Source organism: Tyto alba, unplaced genomic scaffold (assembly GCF_018691265.1).
Source record: "Tyto alba isolate M040663 unplaced genomic scaffold, T.alba_DEE_v4.0 Super-Scaffold_38, whole genome shotgun sequence".
NCBI lineage: Eukaryota > Metazoa > Chordata > Aves > Strigiformes > Tytonidae > Tyto > Tyto alba.
Window position 1 is genome coordinate 39029430 of NW_024881313.1, and position 17410 is coordinate 39046839.

The 17410-nt window shown below is 45.6% G+C and overlaps 1 protein-coding gene across 1 annotated transcript in view; it reads left to right on the forward strand.

Annotated features, from left to right (window-relative positions):
- Positions 1–16680, forward strand: part of WNT9A (Wnt family member 9A) — a 54170-nt gene extending 37490 nt beyond the window's left edge. The window contains exons 3-4 of the mRNA XM_042802023.1: positions 3262–3524; positions 16077–16680. Coding sequence (XP_042657957.1) covers positions 3262–3524; positions 16077–16550 — 737 coding nt within the window. The 3' untranslated portion in view covers positions 16551–16680. The remainder of the gene's footprint in view (positions 1–3261; positions 3525–16076) is intronic.
- The last annotated feature ends 730 nt before the right edge of the window (positions 16681–17410 follow it).

Sequence of the window (17410 nt, forward strand, 5' to 3'; positions counted from 1 at the left end):
ATATAGTCCAGTTTCCTGCACCCTCCCAGTAACATCCTGTTTTTATTTCTGGTTGGTATCTAACAGTGCAGTGGGACCATTTCACAGATAGCTTGCGTGGGTCTTGAGGGCTTTAGTGACTTCCAGAAAGTCCTACACTCAGAAATGGAGCTGGACCTAGAAACCCAGGGTCCGATGTACTCAAAGATAAGAGCAGAGGTTTGCACTCCTTCACTAATTAGTGAGAAGGAGTAATTCAGAAGTGCTGGGGCTTAACTAATGCACTGTCACTGACTGTGGTGGAAACAAGGAAAGTCCTTATGAAACCCAAGAGGTCTATCCAGAGCTGCAAGACATTTAAAAATATCCCTGCATGCCAGAGGAGTCCCTGGGTTAGTGGTGCCTTGGGAAAGCCAAGCACTTTCTCATGCTGACACCTGGAGGCCACAGCTTGTTCCTTCAGATGTGCCTGTCCCGGTGGGCAGCCCTCTGCAAGGGGTATTTCAAAGCAGCCTGAAGTTCAGCTGCCTTAAAACACCATTGAGAGCTGCTCCCCACACCCCTTGTCAAGACCCCGTGTAATAAATGGCAGCTCTGAGGGTTGCAAAGCTCTGCCTGCTGTCTCATTTTTCTGTGTTTTATGCCCCTGCAACATCTCTGCCCTCCACCGATGCTGTAAATCCTTCAGAGGTTGTTCCTGCAGCATAACACGCTGCCCTGTAAATCTTTCTCCTCCTCTCCGGGAGCTGCTGGTTCCTGGTTCAGCATTGCAGCAAGTGATACCCCAGGGCAAAGGGGCACATGTATCACCCACTAAGACACAGCTATTCAAATACGTCAGAGTGGGCTCGCTTCCTTTCCTCCAGGACCGTTGCAGCTTTTTAAGAAGAGGAAAAAAAGGCAACCCCCCCCCCCCGCTCCATTTCACTTAAGAAAAGTTTCTCCCTCCATTTTTACACTTGGTTACCAGAACAGCCTGGCCGCTGGTTTGCAACTTGGGCTGATGCAGCCCGTTTCTTAAAATAACAGGGGATTGTTTAAGGGACTTTTTATCCTCTTTGGATACTCGCGAACAATTTTGGAAATGGCTGAAACTGGATAGCTGCGGATGGCAGGCTGTCGATGCACTGGGGGTTAGAATGCCTGCATTGATTTAAAGCTCATTATCTTGTTACAAAATATCTCGGTGCAATCAAATAGTGCATGGCAGAGATGGCTTTAAATCTGGCCAGAGCCAAATGTCACATGGACTTGCTTGGAAGCCGCCTGAGCTGCTTGTGGGCGAGATGATACCCGTGTTGATGGGCACCAGGAGTTTGCGAAGCTTCCAGTGATGGAGAATGGGAGGAGTAGGGCCGAAGCTGATGAGGAGGTTGATGGAAGCAGGGGGAGAACCTGGAAAATGAACTAGTCCTCCTGGCTTTCTATCAGACCTGGTATGTACTGTGGTTGCACGGCACTGAATTTCTACCGAGATTTTGCAACCACTCTGAATTCAGTGCTTCAAACCAGGAGGCCGTCAAGCAGGTTGTAGATCTGGGCTATCTGCTCAAGCGGACCACATCCAGGCTGTTTGCTCCTAATTGCAGTGTCCCAGACTCTCAGAGGAGGGTTTACACGCTCTATTCCATCAAGGACTTTCTGTCAGCACCCTGGTACCTCACCATGTCGTAGCAGAAGCAGTAGCTGTTGGCAAGAGGCCAATTCTACAATCTGGGAGCATGAAGGTTTAGGAGCATCTCTCTCTGGCAGCAGTGGCATCCCTCTGACAGACGTGTGGGCAGTCTGACCTAGAGCGTAACCTAGAAAAAGCTGAACTAGCCTGTAAAAGATGAAAGGTGCTTAGAAGGTATTTTTTGTCTGGAGGAGTTTGGTGGTCTGCATACCCATGAGTTTGTTGTGTCAATTAAGTAAAGAATTCTCCCACCACCCCCAATGAGAGAATTTGCAATGCTGAAGATGTTTCTGGGGTGTCAGAGGATATGGATTAACTTCACGGAGAAAACTAAGAGGGGAAAAACACCCCAAAGTTAGTTCCTTAACTCTGACCACCCTGTACAGTATCCTCAGTGAATGTGGAGTTGAGCGTTTTTTATTTTAACCTTCCTTCCAGTGAGGGAAATGTTCCTGCTCTTTTCCAGGTGCGCAGTGAAACAGACAGGCAATTCATGTATGAAGGTCCTTGGGAAGACCAAACCTCAGTCTTCTGGACTGGATTTTCATCAGTCTTCTGTTGAAGTTCAGCATCTTGCGCTTGGGAGTGCTTTGGGAAGAACAGGCTCTGGGGATGGGCCAGGGTACTGCCCCATGAGCTTGCTTAGACTACCATGAACGTCCCAAGGAACAGTTCCAAAAATGACCTGGCAGTGTCTCTGCATGTCCTTGGTTGACACACGAGCTTACAGATATATCCACTACTGTCACCATCCACTTGTGTTATTTTTGAGTGGGGGATTTCTTGAGTTGGATCCAAAGCTGTTCTGGAATTGCATCTCAAATATGCAGTTGTTTACGGCTTCCATAGCTGGAGAATGAGAAGCTATATATACTGGCATGTTTGCTTTTTATTTCTGGCTTTTATCATTTGGATCAAAATCATGGATCAAAATCTCTCTGGGCCTCAGTTTACCTATTGGGGGGGAGCAAGTGCTGTTGCATCCCTGCGGGTGAGCATGGAGGTGTAAAAAAAGGTTGTGCATGAAAGGTTTGAGGTGTAAACTGCTTTTTAAGGCATTTGTATGAGGTGCTGTGTTGGGTGACAGGCTGACTACTGTGTGCTTCTCAGCCCTCAGGTGTCTTCTGTTAACAATTTTGTTTGACTGGAGTAGGACTTGGTGATTTTTTTTTTCAGGGTGAGAGGGAAGAACAAGGACTGCTCATGGTTTCTACCCCAACCATCAGACTGGAAGTCTATGCTGGGTTCCTGCTATTTTGTGTCCCCCTTGGTAGCAGTATTGCTGTACCATGGTGATGATACCTCCGTGGCCTGTCCATCTCTTGCTCACATTTTTCTGTTTTCAGCCAGAGACTGTCCACAGAGTGACAGTCACAGAGCTGGCCAGATTTCATCTGCATTCCTGAATCCTGGCTCGTGCCACCTCTATCCATCATTGCTTGCCCTCTGCTGTGTCCTCTCTACCATCAGTGACGCACGTAGAGCTCGGCATGCTTTGACATCGCTCAAGGTCTTCTCACAACGGGTTTTGCCTCAGTTTCCTCTTTTTTCTTTCTTTAACCCTTTCTCCAGCTGCAATTAAAGCCACCTCCTCTTCTCTCTTGCAGGTTTTAAGGAGACAGCCTTCTTGTACGCCATCTCCTCCGCGGGGCTGACGCACGCCATGGCCAAGGCGTGTAGTGCGGGGCGGATGGAGCGTTGCACCTGCGATGAGGCCCCTGACCTGGAGAACCGTGAGGCTTGGCAGTGGGGCGGCTGCGGTGACAACCTGAAATACAGCAACAAGTTTGTCAAGGAGTTCCTGGGGAGGAAGCCCAACAAGGACCTGCGAGCCAGGGTGGACTTCCACAATAACCTTGTGGGGATGAAGGTGCGTTGCAGATTGCTCAGGGTAGGGGGTTCATGCCTTTGTGGGGGGAATAAGGTGCTGCATTTCTGTGTCGGATGCAAAAATGCACGGAGTGATCCTTCTGCTGGAGGGGTGGAGTCTCAGTTATGAGACTATGCCCTGGTTCTGTCACTGTGCTTCAAGAGTTGTGCAAAACTGTTGGAGGGAGACCAGAGGGAAAGAAACGGGACTGTCCAGGTCTAGAAAACGTGGTGGGGACCAGTATTGCTGGCTTTCCACAGGGAGGAGAGGGTCCTATGCTACAAAGGGATGGAGAGACAGGCTTACACAAGGTAGGACGTGGAGGAAGGGATTTACGCTTCCACAACACAGGTTGAGGGATGTTTTTCTTGCAGCAGTTTGGTAGAGCATGGACAGTCTAGCATCTCCATAGCCAGGTTTCTTTAAAACTGGCTGGACAAACACCTGGCAGGAAACCAGGATGGAGATATTACTCTGACCTCGGTTGTAAAATATCCTTTCAGCCTTGTTTTCTGGCAGGAGTCTTCCATATTGCCTAGAGCTTCTGGGTTTGCCCCTGACAGTGCTTGGGGTAGAGTCCCTTTTTTTTTTTTTTTCTTTTTTTTCTTTTCCCATTCTTGTCTTCTCTGCTGGAGGACTTACTGCTCTTTACCCCATGTTCTTCCCACGAGGCTTTACCCTCATGCATGGGAGCCTTTCTGCAGGACTGATGTAAAGGACAAAATATCTGCAATTGCTGGGTCATGCCAGCAAGAGAGGGGAAAGGAAGGGTCTTTCCACCTTCTCCCATAATCTGCTTGGCTTTACCTAGCCTAGAGTTGCTCGAACACGAAAATCCCTCAGACTGGCCAGCACAGGTGCCTAGGATCAGTGTTTCATTGCGCCAACCTCAGAGGGGGACATACTGTAAGGCTATAAATAGCCATCGAGCCTTGTTATTGTCCGTGTGATTGGATGGAGGGTTGGGGCTGGGATCGGGGACCTGGGTCTCCAGTTTCCCAGGGAAATGCAGCCCAGCCAGTTGTGCATTCTAGGAATCGCCACCCCAGCTCAGTTGTTCCTGTGCGTATGCATAAAATGTCATTCCTCGAGACAGAGTTGGGGCATCGGAGAATGCCACCAGCGAGTGCAGGCCAGTGAAAAGTTTCCCCCTCTCCCCACTACCAGATGCTCCTAGACAGTGCTGAGATCAGGATTAGAAATATCCTGGATTTAGCTGGTGTCTGGCTTTGGCTGACAGCTTTTCTGCCTCTGGATTAAAAGGCTCAGAGCCTCTGGACTCCTGTTGCAGCTCTTTGGCGTGTGAAACAGGCTTTGCAGGGTGATGAAATTTGCTTTAATCCTTGTGGTTGGTTGTTCCCGAGAGCCTGCCCCAACTCCAAAGAGTTGGCCGTGTAGCAGATGGGACTGAAAATGGAGAAAATGGTCCATGGAGGCTGTGATTTCGTGCCGGAGATTTCTGTGAGATGTCCCAGCTCTCCTCACTTTCCAGAGCCATATAATACAGTGTCATCAAAACCTACAAGTCTGCGGCTTTAGGTGCTGTTGACATGTTTTTGTAACTCCATGAGTATCTCCCTTCCAGCAGTGGTGGGGCTAAAAAACTTGCCCAAGGGATTTGGTCTAACTACCAGTGCTCTCCACTCCAGTAGCTGCAGTCAGGATGCCCATATGGCTACAACCCTGTCTTGGAATTGGGTTAGGTATCCTTATTTGTCATCTCTGCTCTACGCTGTCTCTTCGACTTTGAGCTAAGCAAACTCCAAGGATGAACTGGGGGGAGTGAATCTCCACTCTCTTCCTTCCCTTTCTTGTCCTGATCCCACTGTGAGTTAGTTCCCAGGGAAGGGGAGATGTCAGGGACTCTCTTGCATCCTTGCCTCAACTTTACTTGGCACAGTCAGGCTCTGGTCATTGGCAGTGGTTTCTAAGCACTAGTGTAATATCTGCAGCTAAACAGCTGAGTAACAGTTGTGACGGTTGTCCAGACACTGAGAGCCCTCATGGCAATCCAAGTCAAAGACCTTTGCTGCAGGTCAGTGATTCGGTGTTCCTATTTTTGTCCACCCACGCCGTGTCTGTCGAGTTGGTATTGCTGTCTGACAGCTTTCCTTGCCTATTTGCAGCAGCGGTTGAAATGATTTCTCTGTTTATGCTCGTAGAATAATTGTACCATAGACTGGTTGTAAGGCAAGCCGAGCAGCCCACCAGATTCACACCACCACCATGAAGCCAAGCAGGGAACAAGTGAAGTGCATGTTGAGAAGGGAGCTTTTAGGAAGATGGTGGTTTAAGATCAGGAGAGCATACGCCTATCTAGTCAAGATATGTGGACGTAAACCACTGGCACAGTATGGTGTCATTAAGATGATGATCAGAGATGTTCATCAAAGATGAGGACCCAGGCTGGCTTTGTAATTGCAAGGTCAAAACTTGCAGCACTTGCTTCAGACGTCAGAATATTCAAACTGATTTGAAGCCTGAGCATTGACCTTTTTGGTGTGGTTGATGGATTGTTTCTGGCATTGCTTACACTCAGGTGTAGATTAATATCAGGTTCAATCTGCTTCCTTCCTCCTGGTCCCACTGCAAGTGCAGCGCTGGTGGAGGATGAGAGTTGCTCAGCAGGCTGTACTAGATTCCCTTGCTGGATTTATTGATATTTTCCTTGATGAAAGTAGTGTGTTAAATATGGAACTCAACATGACTACTTTCCTGTAGTCATCTTTCTCCAAAGAAGCTGCCCATCAGGTGCTGCCATATAGACTTTCCAACTACTGAGTAGCAGGAGATGCTAACCCAGTGGCTATGACAGTCTGAAATCACTTTGAACTAACCTAGTTTGGTTATTTGAACAATAACTCATGTGTATTTGATTTGATGTGAATCAGAGGCAATAGAGGAGGAGTACAGATAGACTTAATTTGTGCCATTTTAAAACCGAACAATTTTGAACTGGAGTGCTCATTGTATAACTAAGATGCTCTTATGGCCTCTGATGTCCCTGTGAGCTCTGAGAAGATGATTATGGCCATTTCAAGCACACGCTGAGATGCAAACTGAATGCCTTTCCTGAGGTTATGCAGCAAGCAGATGATGGAGCAGGAGACTGAAGCCAGCTCTCTTGAATTCCTGCTCAGCACGTGCTGTGTTTCTCCTCTAACCAAATTGCTGATTTTATGTCTGTTAGTGAAGCTATACATGCATGAACCGAAACCTGAACTGGGCTGAGGACGGACAATGAGACTTTCTTTTCCAGCACTTGGTTTTGTTATGGGAGCTTGCTGTAGTGCCAACTAATGCTGTACTTCCAGTGTATGTATGGATGTCCATGTGTGTGTTCACTGAGGGAGTGGAGGAATATCCATTAAAGATATAGCACAAGCTTGGTGGTCTCTGATTCTTAACAACATGTAATCCTTCTCATCTAATTACTCCCGCCCATGGCAAAATGTATAAATAGTCCCTTGAGACCCAGCAGAAAAAGGACCTGTGCTTAATTGACTGATTTGGCAACCACCCCTATACCCTTCTGGTCAACACAGCAGTTTCTCCATGGTGTCACACTAGCAAACAATCTGCGTATTTCTGCAAGGGTGACATTATCCTATCCCGCCTAGTTTTAGTGTCTCTTGGTAGACGTTCTCATTTAGTTATTATTTTACTTCTGTTTTTTACAACCTTGATGGGCTGACTGTAATTTTGCTGCCACCAATGAAATAATCACTGAACATGTTGTGCCTGTGATGGCTCACAAAGTTATATGATATGACCTCAATCGCTAATGAAAGGGTGAGCTTGTCTAGTGTGAGGATGAGGTAATTAGACCAGGACTTCTCCAGCCTTCTCTTTATTGAAAAGTAGGAGTTCTGAATAGACCACTTATTAAAAAAGCAATTTCCCTTCCTTTGCCAAATCTACTCTTGCTCATTCAGCTATTCTTTCATCAGAGTCTTGGGTGGAGAGTGTGTGTGTTGGGGGAATGTGTGTATGTGTTGAGGGGATGGGGGGCGGTGGTGGTGAGAGAAGTCAACTGTATTAAAGCTCAGTTGCTAGCAATGAAGTTTCTTGGTTATATTAAATGAAGCACAGGCAGCCTTGCTAAAGCTCTCTTCTTCTTTATATCCTCCCCCTTTTTCCCCCCTTGTTCACACAAGTGCAGCCCTCTTTTGTAACCCATTAATGAAAAGTCGGAATATTAGAGCACTCAATTAGTTCCACTGGGCTTGAGTAAGTGACGTTTTAATTAAATTTGCCCAGTTTCTCAGCAAAGTATCATTAAACATGACTTTCCAACTCCCTCTCTGGAGCGTTGCTAAGTTTCTTAATCCCAGGAGTGCTGACCTCTTCCAGAGGTATGTCTGGTCAAGCATGTCTTACAGATCCATGGGGCACTATTAAAGGGGGCTGCTGTTACCCAAGGAAAAAAAAAAAAAAATTGTCATGTTCTCATTCCCTTTTCCTTTTATCCATCCAGAATGAGGGACACAAGCAAGCCTTTGCCTTCAGGACCCTGAAGTCAGGGGTATAACCACAGTCTCCTTAGGAGCCAAGAGTGTTTAGTACAAAAGTACAGGAGGGCAGAAATGGAGAACAAGAAAATTCCTCCCCCCTACACTGGAAGATCTCTCTTTAGGCAGTATCCCCCTATGAAACTGGTTCCCTTCATGAGGCTTCCTTAATTGTTTTTGCACAGTATAAACACAAATCTTTTGGTCTGTACAGACTACATGCGCATTTCTGAAGGATCCTTGTCACCCTTGTTGCTGTAGGGTTCAAGTCCAGACCCATCCTGGGACACGTTACACCTGCATCTCTGAAACCACATAGGATGCTCTGGAGAGGATAGTGGGAGGTGCATGGACCTTTTCCTTGCTGTTGACTTGCTTGTTTTGGAAGTCCATGCAAGAAATGACTTCTCCCCTTAAGCACTGCTGGCTGGGATCTATCTCAAGAGCTGAGCGTGCCTCTTGAGCTGGAGGCAGACTCTCCATATCAGGTAGATGTTTGCCCAGCTATCATCTGTCTGAGGAACTTCACGAGCTATCACATAACATGTTATCAGAGCATACCACCCTCTTCATTTCTGTATCTCCATTTTACAGAGGGGAAAGTGAGACCCAGAAAGATTAAGTGACTTACTAAAGGTCACACACAGGCATAGCAAAGCAGAGGCTTGCACCCTGGTCTCCTGTTGTAGAGACAGTGTTTAGAAGCACTGCCCATCCTGTCTCATATGGTTCCTACTAGCAAACTTGATTCCAGTCAAGCTCCAGAGTTTAAGAGGCAAGCTTAAATGCTAATCCCTCTGTTTTTCTGCACCCTCAAAAAGTGTAATAATTGCTCTTTTTTGAGACAAATCCATACGAGCTTAAATAATGCAGTTGATGCATGGAAGGGAAAAAAAAAAAAGACATAATGCATCCTTCAGGCAGTTTCTTAAGAGGTATGTTTGCATCACACTTTTACCAATGTACAAATCAAATCTAGCAAATAGCCTCTCTGAATCTAGTTCTTGACTTTGTACGTACAGATCAGTTTGCAGGGCCACCACTAGTATTAATTGCTCCAGGTTATGACGGGTAGGAATGCATAAGTATGCCCCCTGGATTTTCCCATCCTTTCAGGCTGAGATTGGCTCAGCCTAAGTCTTTCTCAGGCCTGGAAATTAACACTCTGGAAAAAATTGCTTGCTGTGTCCCATAAGTAATTGCAATTAGTTGTTTATGTGGAGCTTTCTTAGCATGTGAAGCACACGAGGAATATTGGAGGGGAAAAAAAATGCTTTTAAAGTTCTCAATTTAAAGTGGGGTTATGTTATTCTATGTTGAAGTGTTTGTATTGCATATTTCACTAAAAAGTAAGTGTTCATATTTTTAAAGAAGGAAGGGTAGTGGAAAGGGAAAACTGTTCTGAAAAGAACGGTTTTGAGAACACTCAAAAGATGGGCTAATTTTAAGAAGATAGAAGAAAAAAGGTAAGGAAAAAGAAAACTTTTAACAATTCGTGAAACTTTTGTAATTCAGCCAGTGCTGATGGCCAGTGTTAAGGGACAAGTCTGGTGGTCTTATTGCTTGGGCACTGTGAAGAAAAGGGGACTGTGGCTGCTGTCCAAACAAGCATTAATACTTGAGTTGAGAGAATAACTAAGCCTATTTAAATTGAAGTAGGATATGTATATAGAGGATGGAAGAGATTTGATTTGTAAAGAAGCATCCCACAGCCCTTTCTGAAGTAAGACAAGATGAGGGCAGGCTTTTTCCTGGATGAGCTGACTCCTCTCCCCCAAACCATAGCGAATGGTTTGAAGCCTTGGAGCCGCAGACCAGCCATGACGACAGCGGAGCTATAACCGAGGAATTCCCACGGCTGTGCGTCCGCTTCGGACTGCTGCTGCCCAGACAAGAGTTGTCTGAAAACCACCGCCAGAGCCCCGTGACCCAGCTGGGAATGAATGGGAATCTGTCCTCAGCGTTTCGGCTAAAACACTGAGAAATTGTGTGTTGCAGCATGTCTGAGACTGATCATTACGGGGGCACTTAGTCTGAGCTTCGTAGCAAACCATTGTTGTGAGGAAGGATTACATGTTGCATAGCAATGCTCTGCTGTGATCCTTTTCCCCCCATGGCTCTTGTAAAGCCATTTGGGCAGGCGGTCCTGCAGTGCTATCTAATTTCCTCTTAGCAGCAAGCACCAATAAAGACAGTTCAGTCTTGCCCTATCATAATTGTTTTCCTCATTATGCCTTTGTCAGTATTTGGTATTCTCACAACAAGAGCAATGGGAGTTTGTGTCCCTAAGTCAAACCAATTTGCTCAAAGAGGTTTATTTTCCTCCCAAACTGCTCTCCTATTTGTGAGACTACCAGACCAGGTGGTTGTTCAGAGAAGAGTAGGAGGCCATAATTCCAAGGTGTGATGCTATCCCTGACCCACTAGTTGTCTTTGATTTTGCTTTCACAGTGGAAGCTCTCTACAGCATATAACACAATAAGGATTCAAATGCACATTTGTGTTGTTACTACAGCTCTGCTGATGTGTGGTAGCTATGGTATTTAGGCCATAGGGAGCATGAAAAGTTTTGTGCTTTGGATTTAAGCTAATACATTTTGCTTCACATCTATGACAAGATAGAGGCATGCATGTGGCCACTTTGGTCTAGATGGAATATGATTATTAAATAAGTGGTGAAGCATGTGCATTCAAGAGAGGTTTGAGTCTGTGTAGGATGGAGACGGATCAGGCTCTGAACTGTCATATGCCTTGAAAATAAACCAGGAGCTACCTATGGCTCTTGAAATAAGCTTGTGTTAAAGTCTTATTCTGCCTTACGTACCCTAGGCTTTTTGGTAATAAAAGCTGTTATTCTATCCTGAAAGCCCTTCCAGGTTTGAAAGCATGATCTAGACATTTACCTATTTGTCCCAGGGCCCAGCCAAGAAAGGTTTCTCCAACACTGCTCCAAGCAACCTGCTGACTCGGATAAGTCTAGCTCTGCTTCCTGGAGGAATGAGGTGGATTTAAGTGTCTCTGACAGGAGCCTCAACAAGAGGATGAAAGTTTTTGTGGAAGCTGGGGAACGAGATGGGAAACAGAAGGGTTTTGCCAAGATTCATTTTAGCTGGTGGGTGGTTAGGGGCCTGTAGGCAGCAGTTCTTCATCACGCATCGTCTTGAGTAGCTGCATTGTGACTGACAGCAGCAGGGGAGGCTGGGGAAGAAATTTTTCTAGGATTTTCACTATAGCTGCCTTGTAACATTCTTGAGCCCTTCCTGGTCCTTCAAGGAGAAGGTTTATGGGGCATTTGAGATGCACCACACTTGCACAGCGGCCATATGAAAATCCACATGTTGGATTTCATGACCCGGTGCATTCATGAGAAGGGGGACAGTGGAAACCTTTTATGCTTTGGTCCACCAGTACATGACATCTAAGTTGTCCTAGCCACTGCTTAACAAGGAGCTAGAAGTGGGTCAGGAAAAAAACAAACAAACAAACAGACTGGGATTCATTAGGGGCTCTGTTCATCACTGTTTAAGCCCAGACAAGGATACTGGTATTTGTCTACCTAAATATATGCATTAGTACCCTTTGAGAGACCTTTATGCTCCTGGAGGGGCAGCTGGTGCTGAAGAACAATGTTTTACAGTACCTTAAATAATGCTAGATGCTAATATTTAGACACTTGAATTCATCCCAGAGGTTGGGATTTTGCTCATAGGTTAAGATATCTAAATTGAGGTGCCTCTGTGAGAGCTGAGTCCCTAGGCTCCCGTTAGTGAGTAGAGATGTGGTCAGCACAGTTGGAGCCTGGAGAGGTGTTCAGCAGAGTGTATGCAGGTGTCTACTGCACTGCAGGATCCTCTGCCTGCTTTGGCTCCTCTGAGTCAGATCGGAGTTTAGAGGTGTTTCCCAAATGTAGGCATTTAAACTCAAACGCCTGCCTCAGGTCAACCCCGGATGGATGGTGGGATTCAAGTACCTAAACCTACATGCCTATTCCTGCCTGAAGTTCCGCTGCCAACTGCTAGCTGCCAATCTGTCGGGATCTGGATTTGCAACACGTGTTGTGCCGTATCTACCGGCCGCATGTGGACACCTTGGGTATGTTGCCCCTGCAATGCCGGCTCTCCCACTGAGCTCTGGAGAGGTGGCTCCTGATGGCAACAGCCCCATGTCCAGGATCCCTTCCTGCATTTCACCACCACGCCTTGTTCAGCCAGCTCTAAATCCAGCCAAGATTGTGCACGGGGAGCGTGTCTACCAGCGGAGCCAATTCCTGTTGGTTTCTTGCTTTCCCATCTCCTGTACAACGGTGGTCGTCTCCTTTTCCAGGTGGAGCAGATGCGAATGGGCTGGGGGAGGTGGAAGGGTTGAGAAAAGCCTAAACTGATGAATGACTGCAGTGTGCAGCCCTTCTGCAAGGATCTCAGCAATTTTGCCCAGTTTGCTGATGGTCTGGGCGTGAAATCAGGTATGGGAGCTTTGTTTCACATGAACTCAGCTCTCACTTCTGGACAACCAGTGAAATGTGACTTTACATAAGGGACAGTATGGGTGAGGGTTGGGGTTTTCTGTTTTTTTTTTGTTTTTTTTTTTTTTTTTCTTCTCTGTGTTGAAACGTGTTCTGTACACTCTTGTCTAACATTGTGGGATTTCTTGCAGAGTTGGCTAGACACTTTGGCACGCAAAGCGTGACAGCCCCTAACCAAGCCGGCCCAGCTGAGTACTATAAGCAGTAACACATCTCTCTCTGTAACCCGTCACTTGTTTGAATGCTACTGTGTATTATTGGATTGCATTTGAAAAGGTCTTGGCTGTCACAGGAATGAAGTGTGACCATTGGCCAGGCTTTGCTGAAGGCCGTATTATGCATAGTGTCTTTCTAAAAATGTCTCTGTAATATCAGGATTGGGCCAGACCCCAATTCTGAGTCCATGACCTATTGCACATTTGCACATGGTGCTCAGCAGGACTCATGCAGCCAAATAATTAAGAACCGGATGGTCAGGAAATGGACTGAAGCCAGTTCTCTGCTGTCATGAGGCCATAATGTAGGCAGATGCCATAATGGGCAGAGGGGGGAGATTTTTTTTTTTCCTTTTTTAGATACCATAGATGCCCAAAGGAAGGACACTTTCAGTAGCATCTTGACAGGAGGCATCTCTATAAAACAAACTCTGTTCTAGCTTGCTATTTTAAGGGGTGGTTATACCTTACCCATTTAAAATCAAAATGTAACCTATTTTGGGGGAAGGGGCAGGGAGGGAGAACTAGAACTATAAATATCTGTTTATAATCTGTGGACAAAATGTAAGTTATCTGGGACTGTCCAAATAACGTGTCTGCTCTCCTGTTGCCCAGCAAGGAGTCCAAGGCATAAACCTATCTCTGGAGAAGGTGGGGGAGAACAGTTGCCATTTTTAAGGAGATGGGTGTGATTTTGTGCCATGAAGCATCTCTGTTGCAGCTTGGTTTAAAAAGGATGGGATCGTTGGTTTAGCATCAGTCAATTTATGGGTAGGGGGTCCTTTACAGCACCTGGGGGGCTGTTACCACCTTTGTCTCTCACCAAGATGAATAACCACTGACTCTCTTTGCTTTCTTCTTTTCCCTTCCTGATACTGCTTCTCCTTCCCATGGTGCTTTTTCTGTTGAAAATAACCTTGACTTTCCACTCCCTCCATCTCATACGTGACCACCATGGTTCCACTGGCTCTGCTCTTCCTTTTGTACTTTACACTGTGATGGTATGAAGAGAGCTATTTCCATGGATGTTATTCCCAAGAAAGATCTGGACATCTTGCTACATGAAGACTGACTTTCTTTTGCTTTGGGAATAAATTAAACCCACACCTTTATTTTCTGATATCTTGAACAAGTTATTTCCCTCCCATAGGGGTCTGAGATGAATCTTATTTCTCATCACAACACCCACTGCAAGTGTTAGAATTTTAGAATTAAGAAAAATAATTAATTAATTAAGAAAGAATTTGAAACCAAGCCTTGCCCTTGATACTTGTAGCCCAGAGGCATAAGCAGGCATAAAGCTTAACCTAAGAGTCCTGCTGTGCAGGCAACAGAATCCACTTTAATTTTCAAGGGCTTAAATACCTTCCCTTTCTTTTCCACATTGAGTTTCAAGACCTTGGATGTAAGTTGCCTGCTTTTTTTTTTTTTTTTTTTTTTTTTGTGGAGAGAGCAAAATATATGTTTTCATCCTAGTTGAAAACACCTTATAGAAAGTTCTGCCTTTACCTTATAGAAGTTATGCTAGCCTGGGACTTGAACCTTGCAGCCTGTTCCTCCCTGGACCGGGGCTTTGTAGACAACATTTGGGTGCAGCAGCCCCTCAGCGCCTGTGTGATGCCATTTCCCTTTATCCTCTCACCAGAAGACTGACACAGCGTTTAGCTAAGTGGCTTTTTCACCCTCGGGTCAAGTTCTTTACAAACACTTGTGTCCTTGCTCACTGTATGGTCTGGTTTGATCTCAGGACCTGCTGACTGCGAAGTGCTGCTGAAGCATCAAGGCAGCAGTTGAGGTTCCTCATCCTGACATGGAGCAGCTCCTCTTCCTCATGATGGGGCAGATGGTGCAGCCTTTAGCGCAGGGAGTCTGTTCCCATCACCAGAACTGAAAATTTAAAGTCCCTTTATCTCCCTGCAGAGTGACTGTTTCATGTTTTCTCTCTGCTTGAGAACTGGAGACTGCTCCCTTAGTCCTCCCTGCAGCCATCAGCCCTGTCGTAGTCCCCAGGGGTCACTGCCTGATGTGCTGAAGGCTGAACCCATTGGGATGGACTTTTCTCACTGCACCATCAACCCAGATTTTGTGTTTTTCCCCTTGAACACTGTGTGAGAAGCCAGCCTTCCAAGCTGCCTACAGCTGCTGCCACAAGCAGAGTAAATCCTGGGGGCTGCATTAAAGGACCTGGAATTACTGAGCCCTTCACACAGGGGTCTGTTTTCCATTTCTTCACATCTTAACTTTTCAGAGAAAGGGAGGGCACAGAGGAGACTGAGGCAGCCTTGGGCTTCACCCTGCATGAAAACATGCTTCATTAAACAGGTGTTTGGCCAGCAAGCGCTCTTTATTTTTTAAAACACATGAAGGTTTCTTCATTGCTAGCAGAAAAAAAAATTGGCAGGTCCTTTTGAACATGCTATCGCATGCTGGAATAGGATCTTGAACACAGGCTTGAGAGGTAGAAGCTTCCTGGATGTTTTTGGAGCTTCTGGTTTTGGTGAGAGTGATTCAGGCTGTTCTCGAGGGCTTATATATATATATGTGTGTATATATATATATATTTCAGCTACATGAAGGTTTTTCCTGAGTCACAAAGTGAACTGGGTGGGATGCTATGTTGAGTTGCTACTGGTGGAAAAAGCACAGCTTAACTGTGTTTCCACTGAGCATCTGCTGCTAATTGGGAGCTGCGTGAATTGAAGCTGGTATCCTGTGTGTTGTGGTATGGAGAAGGTTCCACACTCATGTTCTGGAGCATGTGCCACCCCACCTGTGTGTTTGTGTGTGTTACAGCAGGACTTTCCCTCTTCTCTCTCCTAATCCAACTTCTTCCATTTTTATTACACCTTATCTCCTTGTTCATATTAAAATAGATAAATAGGTGTTAAATACGTGTTAATTTCTTAGTTGCATCACAACTTCAGACCTCCGTCTACATAGATGAGTGCTAGCACTGGACAGGTTTTGTAAACCTTACTAATATTATTAATTAGCTAATAAAGCAATATTCTGGCAGGTAAATGTTATACTCCTGAAAACTGGGCCCCTTCTAAAACAAAGCATTTCCTCTAGTATGTTTTTTCTGTCTTCTTCCAACAGGCAGTATTTGTACTGTCATCAGCTTTTGTTCCAGAAGTGTCTCCTAGCAAATGTTGGTTTTTTTTTTTTTGTTTGTTTGTTTTTTTTTGTTTGGTTTTTGTTTGTTTTGGTTTGGGTTTGTTTTGTTTTGTTTTGTTTTTTGTTCTCTGTGTCTTGATTTCCTTCCCTATAACTGGTTTTCTTTTGGGGCCATGTGTGTCCGCAGGTCATCAAAGCTGGAGTGGAGACAACCTGTAAATGCCACGGTGTATCTGGATCCTGTACTGTCCGAACGTGCTGGAGGCAGCTCTCTCCATTCCATGAAATAGGGAAGCAGCTGAAACAGAAGTACGAGACATCGCTTAAAGTGGGCAGCACCACCAACGAGGCCACAGGGGAAGGAGACATCTCCCCACCCAAGAAGTCCATCCCTGGTCACAGTGATCAGATCCCAAGGACTACGGATCTTGTCTACATTGACGATTCCCCAAGCTTCTGTATGATGAGTAGATACTCACCTGGGACTTCGGGAAGGAAATGCTACAAAGACAAGAACTGTGACAGCATCTGCTGTGGGCGAGGGCACAATACGCAGAGCCGGGTGGTCACCCGTCCATGCCAATGCCAGGTCCGTTGGTGCTGCTATGTGGAATGCAAGCAATGCACCCAGAGAGAAGAGGTTTACACCTGCAAAGACTGACGCGTCTTCTGCTTGATGGCAACCCTTGGTGACGGGCGATGGTGATCTATGAGAACTACATATGGAGACAAACAGGGTTTGATTGACCTTCTGGGATCTGAAAGCTATGTTGAGACATAAGCACTTTGTAGGGTACAGGTGACCCAGCTGTGTTGCTGTTTTGTTTTTGTTTTGTTTTGTTTTCCTGTAGACTGAATTTTAACGAGGTCCAACCATGTGGAAATAAGTGCCTGTCACACTGGGGTTAGAAACCAGTTGACCTTGACCTTAGTCATCTACGCAGTCTGATGGATCATTTACCCTTGGAACATCTTGATCATTTCACCAATCCTCCATGAACTCCTGGGCTAATATATTTTATTTGGCATAAATAACCTATACTACTTTATTCCTGAAGGTTACCCAACTGCTTAGAGAGCTAAGCAGATACGAAAGAAAGATCTTTCTACTTTGAATGCGATAGTACTGGAAATGGTCATTTATTTCCCCTTCTAAAACTGGAGAGGTGTATAGGGTAAGCAAGACCAGCCCTGGATGGTTCCTCCAGTGGAGTTTCTGCACACTGAGCAACCCAGGCTCTGACAAAGAGACCCACTGGGAGGGTAAGCTTTTTAACGACAGCTCTGTATCTGCATGCTTTGATCACCAAATACAGCTCAAAAAATGTTGGGTCCACCATGTTGCAGACAGAAATATATCCAAGAAAGAGGTTGAGAAGACAGTAGAAAACCAGATGTGCCTGTCCCCTTCAGTTCAATCACATATTCTTTTTTTAAAACAATTTATTCAAATGCAGTTTCTTTAGCACTATTGCTGTCTTAATTTTTATTTTTATTTTTTAAAAAAAACCACTAGATACT